We start from the raw sequence: 14,324 nt of genomic DNA, 5'->3' as shown, positions 1-14,324 counted from the left end.
CAATGATATTTCATACTAGTTAAGAAGCACTGATTTCCTAACTGGTGATACCATGGAAACATTTACCACCAGTCATTGCATCAACCAGTGTTGTATACACAAAAGTCATGTGTGGTGCCCAAATCAAAACAACTGAAAAAAAACTTATGAATATCAAATTGTAATAGCATTGAAAACCAAAACTTCATGAAAGTTGTGCCAATCTGACACAGCTAATCTATTTCTGTGGGTCAAAAACATATATTGGGAAATATATTCAAATCAAAATCAGATAGGAATCACACATAATACTTACTATAAGATCGACTCAAATAGATCCTTAAATAAGGAAATGTGGGATGTATCTAAAAACTCAGACATTTATTATGGTATATCCTTTATTTCTTTAGAACTTTTGTACTTCTAAGAGGATCTATAATACACCTTTGAAAGTATGCCATTTTGATTTTATTAATGCAAAACATTAAAGACAATCAACGGTTTCAAGATAAAAAAAAATATGAACAGATGAATATAAGCATACAAAAAAAGATTTTATTTTATTTTCTAACGAGCAACATTAACACAAGTGTCCATTTTAATCATCATCCTTGTTAAAAGTACAGCTGAAGTTGCAATTGAAATAAGAACGAGCTCAATATGAGAATTCAGTATTAAACAGCTAACTAATTATATCCCTGCTTTATTATACCCCTGCTTTAAAAAAGTGGGGGTATATTCTTTTACCTCTGTCTGTCCATCCGTCCGTCCATCGTACCATCTGCCATCTGTCCGTCCGTCATGTTTATTTTCGTCACATTTTTCTCAGGAACTACAATACAAGGATTTCTGAAATTTCGTTTCAGGGTTTATAATATAAATTAGCTTTACAGTGTGATGTGTTTTCAAATTAATCACTCAACAACTTCCTGTTTACCAAACAATTGTATCATTTGCACATGATAGCCAAGTTGAAAATTTTCATCACATTTTTCTCAGGAACTACAAACAAGGAGTTTTAAAATTTGGTTTCAGTGTTTATATAAGTCAGTTATAACGTTTGATGCGTTTTCAGATTCTAAACTACTCAACAACTTTCTGTTTACGGAAATATTTCGGTAGGGGATCATTTGTTTATTATGTGTACCGGTATATATAATTGAACTTGCTTTTTATGTACTGCAGGTAAAAGTTGGTCCAGGAGTACGACTGCCGCAAGGTTGTATGTTACAGTCACATCCTGTGGACGATGATGATGATTTTGGTGATGACCTTCCTGAAGCTGATCAAGGTCAACAGGTCACAGGTATATATATATATATATGACCTTGACTACAAAATACTTTGTAAAACAGGTCAATTCAGCACTGTTTTTTGTGTTTTAATTTGCACTGATTGTTATTCATACTACATTATCAATTACCGAAAAGTTAATTCAATTGAAATGCAACCGAAAAATATTACATGCTATGATCATTTCAATGCAAAAGTTTCTGAATTTTCAGGCTGCGTAGGGAGCACTTTTCATTTATTTAATTTTATTGCTATTTTTTAAATTTGGTTTATTTATACTGTTAATTTTTTAATATGAATATAAGGAAATGTGTTTTATGAAATTTAAATAAACAACCTGGAAAACTATATGTCAACATAGTTTTTCCTGAATTTAAAAACAATAGACAGTAATAATTAAAATGTTTTATTTTGTACAACTTGGAAAGCATTGAATAAATGAGCTCTGAAAATCAAAGATTTTTAAAAGACAGTCAAAAGATACAAAAAGGACTTTCAAACTCATGAGTCGGAAAATAAAGACCATGGCAAAAAGCGAAAAAGACCATAAAACAAACAACAGTGTATATATAATACACAACAAAGAAAACTACAGACTTAGCACCAAGAACGCTATCAAAAGCCAGGGGTGATCACTGCAAAAGACAAAAAAAACCATAAGATTCTGACAAAAGAAAACCATTAACTAAATTAAAGTTTGTTTTCAGAATCTTCTCCAGACTACGGTGCCAAGAGTAAAGCCTATGAATATAGGGCCCCTTGTGATAGCGATGAAGAAGATGAAGAACTTAGACAGGACATATGGGGCCTTACACTTCATTCAGATGATGATATAAGTAGTGTAGATTCACATAAGAGTGATGAATTCTCTGATGAGGAAGAGGAGATGCAGGATGAAATTTCTAGTAAGTTATATAACGGACTGGTTTCCTGTTACAGTAAAACAATAGACTGGTTTTTGTAGTAAATAGTTTGATGCACTGGTCTCCTGTTAAGGTGTAAAACCACCAAATCATAGTACGTAACATCCAGTTGGATACGAACATAAGTAGAAAAATATATTCCCTTCAGTTTGACAGTTGTGGGTAATTAATCCTACATTTCATTTTTTTTAGAAGTGCAAATTTAACAAAGACTAATAGGGGAAAATCAAATGTGGTATTTCACCATAAGTAAGAGAATTGATCTCTGAAATACAAATAAAAAGACAAATTCTGCATATCTTATTTCAAATGATGGTTTTTAATTTTGAAAAACAGATACCTTTCACATATTTTTAAAACAATACTACATTGTTAAATTTTGTGCCTTGCAGTGTTTTATACCGAAATGATAGATCAACTGAGAAGATCAGAGGAAGAAAACATTAGCAATGAAAACATGATTCTGGAAATTAATTCTCTAAAGTAAGTCTTTCAAATAAAAAGGGCTCAACAAATGTTAAATTAATTGTGATCAAACAAAACAGAGTCAAAGACAATATAAACAACAACACAAAATCAATGAACAGTAATTATAAATTGGAGCAAAGACATGAAAAACAATGGGTTTGTGTTAACATGGATTGTCTCATATAAAACCTTATGACATCAAGTTAACATTAGCAATTGTTTACCTATTTCCAGTTGAAGACACCAATTAAGACTAAGTACTAAAGGATTGCAAGACAATATATTCATAATTGATAATTACATTATGTAACACATTGGAAACAATGATGGATGACTTTTAACGCATACCAGAATAGTGTAAATATTGGTGATAGGGTCACATCCCCCAAAGGAGATAATTAATATCTCTTTTATAGCTTTAAAGGTTTTATCTTTTAAACATAATCTTGAGGATTTTAACCGTGAGTGATATTACACCGATTCTAGGATTGGTGGTTCTCCTGACATAGGAGGGAATTGCAGTACAGGTAAACAGGTGTAAACATTTGTAGGTGAATAAAAAGGTAGAAACATCAATTTTCATTGACTATTATTAGTTTCACGTATTTGCCTGTAAATTTAATTAAATTGTGTGTTTCAGTGATTAAAGTAATATTTTATTTGTTGGTAAACATTTCATTGGAGGTTTTATTACCATTGATGATTAAAGTAATATTTTATTTGTTGGTAAACATTTCATTGGAGATTTTATTTCCATTGATGATTAAAGTAATATTTTATTTGTTGGTTAACATTTCATTGGAGATTTTATTTCCATTGATGATTAAAGTGATATTTTATTTGTTGGTAAACATTTCATTGGAGATTTTATTTCCATTGATGATTAAAGTGATATTTTATTTGTTGGTAAACATTTCATTGGAGATTTTATTTCCATTGATGATTAAAGTGATATTTTATTTGTTGGTAAACATTTCATTGGAGATTTTATTTCCATTGATGATTAAAGTGATACTTTATTTGTTGGTAAACATTTCATTGGAGATTTTATTTCCATTGATGATTAAAGTAATATTTTATTTGTTGGTAAACATTTCATTGGAGATTTTATTTCCATTGATGATTAAAGTAATATTTTATTTGTTGGTAAACATTTCATTGGAGGTTTTATTTCCATTGATGATTAAAATAATATTTTATTTGTTGGTTAACATAAGTGAACATTTCTGCTACATGTTTAACCATACATAAAAAAGATGCAGCATCAACCTTGGTAAAGTGGTTTGTGAAACAAGTTTTTCATAGTCTGCCTTATATTGATGAGTTTATTTTATATATGATTTTTCTAATACATTTAGTAGTTTATATATACATGCAGAAAAACATACACTTTTATTTTGGACACATAACCGTCATTGATTGTCGTTTTAGGCATGCCTATAATATAGCTATTAAAGATCTTCACGGTATGGTTCTGAAGTCCTTGGTCGATCTTCCTCTCAGACAAAACACAGATGGACAGAAATTGGTAGTTGATATTAAAAAGGTGAGACTGAAGCCCAATGAAAGTTCTTCAAAACACTTAACCCAAGTTATTCTGTTTGGGTGGGGATATATGTCTTTTTGATTTTTATGTCCCCACAAAAAAGTGGTATGGACATTATTGTTTTACCCATGTCTGTCATTCCATCATTGGCTAGCATCAAAGTTTTTAACATGTAATATTCCCTTTACTTAATATTTCATGCATAAAATATAAAGAAGTGAATTTATAAAGTGTATGAAAAAAGTTGTTATACACTGTCCCCACAAAGGACTTTTTGTAACAGTGTCAACAAACCATTAGAAAATAGCTCCAGATCATTAACCACTTAATTACTAACATTAGAAAAATATGCAACTAATTGTTGAGTTATCTCCCTTTGATTGGAGGTTTCTCGTGTTCCATTTAATTTATTTAGATTTTCCATAGGTGGAAATGGTAATGTTTTCTACTGTAGCTCAGTCCATATTGTAAACTTGGTTATGTATGATGGCTCGTTTCGGAGCTGAGACATTTTAATGTATGTGGTTAAATTATGGGTACCAAGTGAGATTCATTTTAAGGAAATTAGAATACCATGAAAATATTTTTGTGATGTGGCTCCTTGTGATAAATATATCCCTTTTTTTTTCGCACGATAAACTGTATGAAAATTTAATACATGTACTTTAAAAACATTTAAAAACTCCCTAGTTGTTACACATTTATTCTATGGTCCTCTACTTTCCAAAATCAACACAAATGGTTAATATCAGTCACTTGTTTAAAATAGAAACATGTACAATTTCACTACAGAGATTTTTTTGTTTACACAACTTTTGTGTTCCTCAATAAGAAGGCACATTTAGGCCTAGCGATATTGACCCAGTTGTATAACCATTTAAAAAATATCTCCCAACTGAGCAGGTCTTCACTGTTAAAGTAAGCATACACAATATTGTTAAGATAAAATTGAATGGAATACCTGTATAATGTTATGTTTTTGTATGACTTTTGAAAGTAGATATAAATGTGTCAAATATTTCAACACAGTTACTTTTCTTTTCATTTTGTTTCAGAATTTAACCAAACATTTACCACTTTTAAAAAATTATATAAAGCCGAATTCCACCGAGCCTCAAATGGATGGATTAATGGCCTTGGAGGTATGTACATGTAGGCTTTGTTATACATACACACAAATTATCATATTATTATTGATGTTGTATGGATCACATGGAAAAAGATTTAAACTCGTTGCAAAATAGCAAATTGTAGTAAAATAACCCCACTGTAACTTCATTATAATTTAACCCTTTTGTAATACTGTAACTTCATTATAATTTAACCCTTTTGTAATACTGTAACTTCATTATAATTTAACCCCTTTGTAATACTGTAACCTGATTATAATTTAACCCTTTTATAATACTGTAACTTCATTATAATTTAACCCCTTTGTAATACTGTAACCTCATTATAATTTAACCCTTTCATAATACTGTAACTTCATTATAATTTAACCCCTTTGTAATACTGTAACTTCATTATAATTTAACCCTTTTGTAATACTGTAACCTCATTATAATTTAACCCTTTTGTAATACTGTAACCTCATTATAATTTAACCCTTTTGTAATACTGTAACTTCATTATAATTTAACCCTTTTTAACCGGATTTTTGTGACAAAAATGTCGGTTATTGATTTGGGGATGTACGGCGGGCGGGCGGTCGGGCGGGCGGTCGGTCGGGCGGGCGGGCGGGAATCAAATGTTGTCCGTGCATTAACTCATGAACCGTTCAACCAAAGCTTTTAAAATTTTAATATGTTGTTACTGACAACTAAATGAAGGTCAAGTTCAATAATGGCGATTTTGACTTTTACCGTTCAGGAGTTATGGTTCTTGAAAGATTGAAAAATGGAGTTTACAGTCGTGTCCGTGCATTTACGCATGAACTGTTCTACCTAAGCTTCCCAGATTTTAATATGTTGTTACTGATGACAAAATGGAGGTCAAATTCAATAATGGCGATTTTGATTTTTACCGTTCAGGAGTTATGGTTCTTGAAAGATTGGAAAATGGAGTTTCCAGTCGTGTCCGTGCATTTACGCATGAACTGTTCTACCTAAGCTTCCCAAATTTTAATATGTTGTTACTGATGACAAAATGGAGGTCAAGTGTAATAATGACGATTTTGACTTTTACCGTTCAGGAGTTATGGTTCTTGAAAGATTGAAAAATGGTGTTTCCAGTCGTGTCCGTGCATTTTCTCATGAACCATTCAACCAAAGCTTTTGAAATTTTTATATGTTGTTACTGATGGCAAATTAAAAGTCAAGTTCAATTATGACGATTTTGACTTTTACTGTTCAGGAGTTATGGTTCTTGAAAGATTGTGAAATGGCGTTTCCATTCACGTTGTTGCATTTACTCATGAACCATTCAATCTAAGCTTTTCAAATTTTAAGATGTTGATACTGATGACAAAATGGAGGTCAAATTTGATATTGACGATTTTCACTTTCACCATTCATCAGTAATGGTTCTTGTGATATTGCCAGGACACAAATAAATATTAATAAATCCGGTTTGCTGTCGTTGTGACAGCCTCTTGTATAATACTGTAACTTCATTATAATTTAACCCCTTTGTAATACTGTAACCTCATTATAATTTAACCCTTTCATAATACTGTAACTTCATTATAATTTAACCCCTTTGTAATACTGTAACTTCATTATAATTTAACCCTTTTGTAATACTGTAACCTCATTATAATTTAACCCTTTTGTAATACTGTAACCTCATTATAATTTAACCCTTTTGTAATACTGTAACTTCATTATAATTTAACCCCTTTGTAATACTGTAACTTCATTATAATTTAACCCCTTTGTAATACTGTAACTTCATTATAATTTAACCCTTTTGTAATACTGTAACCTCATTATAATTTAACCCCTTTGTAATACTGTAACTTCATTATAATTTAACCCCTTTGTAATACTGTAACTTCATTATAATTTAACCCCTTTGTAATACTGTAACTTCATTATAATTTAACCCCTTTGTAATACTGTAACCTCATTATAATTGTAGCAATAACTTGGCAAATATTTACTTTATTAAATTGTTCAAAAAAATATAGAATGTCTTAGTCTTGTCAAAATCATAAAATTAGATATCTATGACTCTTAACAACTGTTCATATGTTCATATCAAAATAGAGATATGTACAAGTCCGATTTGTTACACAATTCTGTCATATTTTTCTAAAACTGCAGGTCATAGCTTTTTAAATATTTAGTACAAAGATTCATTTTCATATATATTTGACATTTTTTTTAAATTTGATCAGGCCTCTACAATAACTTTTTTTTCAACTTGTCCTGTAGGACAAGTACATACCAACATTTACTTGTCCGAATGAAATTGTTACTTGTCCAAAAAATTTCTATTAAAAATAACCTTTTTACATTTTTAGTTGATTAAAGGAGCAAAACGAATTTAAACAATATACATGTAACAGAATTTGATTTATTTCTTTTAAAATACTTTTCAAAAATATGAGTCAAGTACAACTGCAAACTAGTCATGTCACGGGAATTAGGTTCTAGTTTTCATCAATGCCAGTCTCATCAGACTCGAAACATGAGGCACAATCTCATAGGCCAATGTACACTCATTGGGCTTGTATCCTGGTTTTTTTAAGTTGAAAAAGCTTATTCAAATGCAATCAATAAAAAGAAGAAGATAAGCCATCATAAGATCTGATTGCCAATGAGACAACTCTCTGCAAGATACCAAATTACACAAAAATTAAGTATTGTTTTTATACGCCCGTCGTCTTTTAGACGGGGCGTATTATGGTATACCGTTGTCCGTCCGTCCGTCTGTCCGTCCGTCGTCCACACTTCGGACAATAACTCAAAAACACTTTCACCAATTTCCATGAAACTTAAGTGAATTGTTTATATCTATTGACATAAGCTCCCTTTCGTTTTTTTTTTATTTCAGATTTTAAGTTTTGGATTTATGGGGCTTTATTCATAAAAAAGGGGGGATTTTCAACACTTCGGACAATAACTCAAAAAGGCTTTCACCAATGTCCATGAAACTTTGGTGAATTGTTTATATCTATTGATGTAAGCTCCCTTTCAATTTTTATAAATTTCAGATTTTAAGTTTTGGATTTATGGGGCTTTATTCATAAAAAAAGGGGGATTTTTAACACTTCGGACAATAACTCAAAAAGGCTTTCACCAATGTCCATGAAACTTTGGTGAATTGTTTATATCTATTGATGTAAGCTCCCTTTCAATTTTTATAAATTTCAGATTTTAAGTTTTGGATTTATGGGGCTTTATTCATAAAAAAAAAGGGTGATTTTCAACACTTCGGACAATAACTCAAAAAGGCTTTCACCAATGTCCATGAAACTTTGGTGAATTGTTTATATCTATTGATGTAAGCTCCCTTTTAATTTTTATAAATTTCAGATTTTAAGTTTTGGATTTATGGGGCTTTATTCATAAAAAAAGGGGGATTTTCAACACTTCGGACAATAACTCAAAAAGGCTTTCACCAATGTCCATGAAACTTTGGTGAATTGTTTATATCTATTGATGTAAGCTCCCTTTCAATTTTTATAAATTTCAGATTTTACATTTCCGTGTTATGAATTTTTATGCTTAAAAAAGGGGGGATTTTCGAATTTTGGGACAATAACTTAACACTTTCACAAAATTTTATGCAACTTTGATAAATTGTTTATATCTATTGACATAAGCTCCCTTTTCATTTTTATAAATTTTAGATTTTACGTTTTCTTAAGTAATGAATTTTTATACCTAAAAAAGGGGGATTTTATGAAACTTTGGTGAATATATTAATGTAACATCTCTTTTGATTTGTATATATATTTCTAGTTGATCATATAAATTCATTTAAAGCATAAAAGACAAGTTAAAAGAGCAACGGGCGTATCATGCGCTAAAGCGCAGCCCTTTATTTTTCTCCTTATGATCAAATATGATTTTGTGAATTTTATGAAATTATGTTAATTAAAAAAAAAAATTGTGAAAAAATTACCGGTAGCTATTTATTATAAAGAACAGAATAAGTGTCTACTAAATATGTCTCCTATGGTGCCAAACTGTCTATTAAACTTTGGACTAAACTGTGACCAACTGTCCTGTAAAGTTACCTTATCTACAAAGCGCAGCATTGATTCGAATCAGTAAGACTGGTTTCTGAGACTAGTAAACCTTTAACCTGTTAAAAAGTACCTGACAAAGAACCAGTTAAAAATTATCGATTGCAAGTAAACATGTTGAAGAAAAACGCTAAAGTTGCATTTGAATAAACAGAATACAGAAACTTGTCAAATTAATATTTGTTTTCTTGTTTTTTGTTTATAAATACTTTGTTCATCAAAGTTGGATTAAATTTATTTTCTGCAGAATAATAATGTACTTGTCCCGACGGACAAGCTTGATACAGCTTTTACTTGTCCGACCTTTTTTCCCTCTGGTATCGGACAATCGGACAAGCATTATTGTCGAGGTCTGCTGATTAAAAATGTCCTGCACATACCGTTACATGATTTTTTTATGATTTCTTATTGCAAGTCTTAGTGATGTTTTGCACTATATTTATCTGGTTATGCCATACCGTTGGACATGTTGTCAGTTATTGGTTACTTTTATTTCTACTTCCTACTTGCCAACAACACTGTATAGGGTATAATTAGCAATAGCTTACAGTACACCTGGGTTGTAGTGATTGCCTTAGCAGGGTTGTATAGGGTATAATTAGCAATAGCTTACAGTACATCTGGGTTGTAGTGATTGCGGTAGCAGGATTGCTGACACTTGTAAGTCATTTGCAGAAACATTTGTCATTGTTTAAGGAATTAAGTCTACATACCAACAATAAACACATATTATATTATAAAAAGTAACAGTTCTAATTATTACAGTAAACATGTCAAATAATATTTTAGGAGTTAATTCTACAAACCAACAATAAACACATGTTGTATTATAAAAAGTTACTATTCTAATGATTACAGTACACATGTTAAATGATTATTTTAGGAGTTTAGTCTACAAGAACCAAGAATCAACACAGTTCTAGTCAAGATATTACACATGTTGTATGACATGGATGTTTTAGAGGAACAAGTATTGTTTAGATGGCATAAGTCTATACCTCATGGGGAGGAGGTACCTGAGAGGGAAAGGTTAAGAAAACAGGTCAGTGTAAAGAATTTAGTAACAAATGAGCTTGGGGGGGTTTCAGAAAAAAATATTTAAGAGAGTCAGTACTCCACATAGTCAAAGGTTTATTAACATGGTTGTGTTATTTTCACTTTGACACATTCCCCCTTTCTATTCTCAATTCTATTTGTATTATGTAGACTAAAATGATCTAGTTACATTTGTACTTACTTGTTTGTATTCAATATGATATATGATATGCAATGTGCAGTATCTGCTATATCTCAGAAAGAATAACTTACATAATTATATCATTTAGCCAGGTTGTGATTTAGTTAAACATGGCCTTATAATATAAGGTGCATCTGATAGATATCAACCTTAAGCAAATAAATATTTATTCATCAGTTGGTTTTTTTTTGGATTGAAAAATCTCTATGCAAAGAAGGCAACTGTTAGAAAAATTGACTTGATAAAAGAACTCAACAAAACAGGCCAAATTTTTTTTAATTTGTATATGAATATTCCAAAATCATTCAAAGTCTTAAACATATCAACTTGCATAAGATTGATTTCTGTCTGAGGCAGTTTATAAGATGAAAGGTGTCCATAATCTTTTTTTAAACAAATACAATATCTCTATATAAAGATAAGGAGATGAGGTATGTTGACTAATGAGACTACTGGGACAGCTATTCACCAGTTATAATGAGGTATAGGTAATAATATATCACCATAAAGTATGTAGCAATTAGAAAAACCCATACAGTCCGAGTACACAGTTATCATCTTTTGATTTTCGTTGTCCACAAATATAGTCCCTTGTGTGGACAGTGTGTTACTTGCCAATTTTTTTTATACCCCATCAAATTTATTTCTTCATGTTTTATGCCTCTATTTAAATAGCCAGTAGGGGAATGGAATTACACTGTAAAAAATTTGGGTCATGAATTTGAAAGTTAAGTAGTGATTTGGTCCAGCTAAAAAAGGTGAAAAATTAGCTTTTCAGAAGCTGTCAAAAAGATTTCAAGACCCCCTTAACATAAAATTGTCCATAGAAGTTTTCTATAAATTTGATATAATTTGTACCAATATTACAACACACTGTAAAAATATTATTGAGAAAGCACAGGTGGGATTTTTTTAATTTTCATTTATTGTCTAAAAGAAATGCACTACAAAATTAACTGTGGCCTCAAACCATACTGCATAGTTTGCTATAAAAGGCCTGTATTTTAAAAAAAAAACTAGTAGCCAAATTTATATAAATAAAGTTTACCAAAAAAACTAATGTGTCAGACACGAACAAAAAACAACCACTAAAATATAAACTATTGACCTGTATCTACACTTACAAAATGTGGTCAAGTTGAATATTTGTGAGCGCTTCATTGAAAAAAAGTGTTTTTTTGCATGTATCAATTCTATGTTATTTGATTTCTTCTTTTTGTCAATAAATATATGATTTATGTTTTGTGTAGGTGGAGCCGCTTATAAAATGGTTACAGGAAGCAGAAGAAGAATCATCTGATGACGAATAACTGTTAACTTGTGATAATTGTGCTTGTACTGGTCTCCTTAAACGGAACAAAGTACTGATTTCCTGAAATTGAACAGTGTACTGGTCTCCTTTAATGGAACATTGTACTGGTTTCCTCAAATGGAACAATATATTTAATGCAAATGTGAAAATAAAATCTATAAATTGAAATACTGTCTTCCATCTTTGGTTTCTCACTATGATTAAATTGGCTTCTTCTACAGCAGTTTGGTTGAACATTTTGATTGTATAAATCAAATTGCATAACGGTCAGTATTTTGAATGAATTGCAATTCTAAGGAGGAGAGCTACGCTAGCCATCAAGTCACTGTAATTGTGTTAACAAGGATATATAATATTGTAGCTCTATCTATAACAGTTCTTCATTAACCTTTTAATAATACTCAGGTCACGTTATGAAATTAGTAAACCTTCAGTCTGATATGGGTATCTCAAGCAGTTGAGAAGTTCAAGACTGACAGCCTCTTTATGATCTGTTGGAGCCATGTGCTACAGTGCAGCTTTTGTAAAAAGGCTTCCGCACGTCTATATCTCACAAGCAAAAGAGTGGCCAATTGTTATACAAAAGTGGCCTCTCTGAAGTCTGTTGTCTGCTTTGCAAATCATGTTGAGTCTGTTGACTTAAGGGAGCTACCATTTGATTTTTATGGGGGGGCTAGGATGAAATTTGAAAAAATAGGCAGGACAGGAGTTTTGAGTAAAAAAAAAGGCAGGATGGGCATCTTGGCAAAAAAAAAAGGCAGGATGACAATTTTGGTAAAAAAAGTCAGGATAAACTAGTAAAAAAAAAAGGCAGGACCGAATAGAGTAAAAAATAAAAAGGCAGGACAGAGATTACAACTAAAAAAAAAAGCAGGACAAAATTTTCACAAATTTGTGTATAGAAAGATTGCTGTCAGACAGGGTTCACCTAACCCTGACCTCAGTTTTATGGTTCATATGTCAATGTTAAAGTCATAAGAAACGAGTGACCGGTGAAAAATAATGTTTATTCAATTCTTGAACCAATGCATGTATATAACATAAACTTAGTCTTCTGTGCACGATTTTATAATTTTTTACGCAACCAAATCTTTTAATCATAATGGTTTTTCTCTCTGTGTCTGTTATGAAGTGAAAATATGGCAGCTACTTAAATGTCGTGTTTAGAAGCCGAAGTTTACCGATTGACACCTTAAAGTAAACAATCAACAATTAAACGTGGACATTGAGCACATGTTTAACATGTACAATCAGATAATAGTTTATTTTAAGGACAGATCCATATGTTTGCGATCACCAGATTTTTATGAGTGGGTTACGCTGAGGTCACTTTGCATACGGAAAATATATCAACGAAATTGCTTCCTGGAAGGAAGCAATTCAAATAAAGTAAAACTCTTTCTAAATATGAACAAATTAAAGAATTTTCTTCAGAATAAAGTATATGTACATAAGTTTTATAATGAAAACTATCCATTTAGTTATAAAAAAAATATTAAATTTTTTTTTAATTTGAGGTTTCATATGACTTTAAGTTTTTGTGATTTGGTCTTTTCTCAGATCTATTACTGTTATTTAAAACAAAAGGTCCACTTTATTTGGTGAATGGAATGTGTGTAAGGTGTACATATCATATGTCTTGCATTATTCATCTGACCTTGACCTTACTTTTATTGATTATTGAAATAAAGACTTGTGTGTGATACTTGAACCTTCATATGTATATATACAGACTTTCAAAATTGATTCAATGGTGACAAGTAAAGCAGGGGAAATATATCAACATGTGCTCTCAGTTATTAGACAACACTCACTGTTTCAGATGCCAAACTGAATGCACATTTGGTATAAGAACTGATTTTTTTTAATAGATACTATTTAAGAATATGTGGTACAAGTGCCTATGAGACAACTCTCCATCCAAATCACAATTTTTAAAAGTAAAAGCATTATAGTTCAAAGTACAGCCTTCAAGTTCGACACAGACATTTGTAAATGCACAATTTTACTAGTTGTTATTGGTTCCAATTTAGCTATTAGTAACCGTGTACTGTCAGATCTTAGTATATGTTACTTTTTGCTTTCGAGATGGCTTACCTGGTATGTTTTTTTAGATACAATACAATACAATATTTTTATTTTCCAAATTAAAGGGCCCATTAAGAGCATAACATTAATTACAACATGACATAAACATTACAGAGTGATTAAAGAAACATAAAATAATAATTGAAATTCAAATGCATGAAGAAAGGATCAGTGGTCAAGGGGAGATAATTTTGATATATTTTAGAGTATCTAACTAATTTTCTGATTTTCTTAGTTGCAGGCCTTTATCCAGGTATGCACATAAAATAGATAGAAATCTGCTA

General features: G+C 30.9%; 1 protein-coding gene across 3 annotated transcripts in view; it reads left to right on the top strand.

Moving 5' to 3' along the window:
- Positions 1 to 12,120, top strand: part of LOC143042888 (translation initiation factor eIF2B subunit epsilon-like) — a 31,441-nt gene extending 19,321 nt beyond the window's left edge. For all 3 annotated transcript variants that reach the window (XM_076215388.1, XM_076215389.1, XM_076215387.1), the window contains 7 exons: positions 1,165 to 1,285; positions 1,980 to 2,177; positions 2,588 to 2,678; positions 4,095 to 4,209; positions 5,265 to 5,351; positions 10,287 to 10,445; positions 11,891 to 12,120. In XM_076215388.1, the coding sequence (XP_076071503.1) occupies positions 1,165 to 1,285; positions 1,980 to 2,177; positions 2,588 to 2,678; positions 4,095 to 4,209; positions 5,265 to 5,351; positions 10,287 to 10,445; positions 11,891 to 11,950 (831 nt within the window). In that variant the 3' untranslated portion in view covers positions 11,951 to 12,120. The remainder of the gene's footprint in view (positions 1 to 1,164; positions 1,286 to 1,979; positions 2,178 to 2,587; positions 2,679 to 4,094; positions 4,210 to 5,264; positions 5,352 to 10,286; positions 10,446 to 11,890) is intronic.
- The last annotated feature ends 2,204 nt before the right edge of the window (positions 12,121 to 14,324 follow it).

Source organism: Mytilus galloprovincialis, chromosome 8, assembly GCF_965363235.1.
Source record: "Mytilus galloprovincialis chromosome 8, xbMytGall1.hap1.1, whole genome shotgun sequence".
In the NCBI taxonomy this organism is placed as follows: domain Eukaryota; kingdom Metazoa; phylum Mollusca; class Bivalvia; order Mytilida; family Mytilidae; genus Mytilus; species Mytilus galloprovincialis.
Note: the sequence above shows the minus strand (reverse complement) of the source record. Positions and strands in the feature narration are given on the sequence as shown.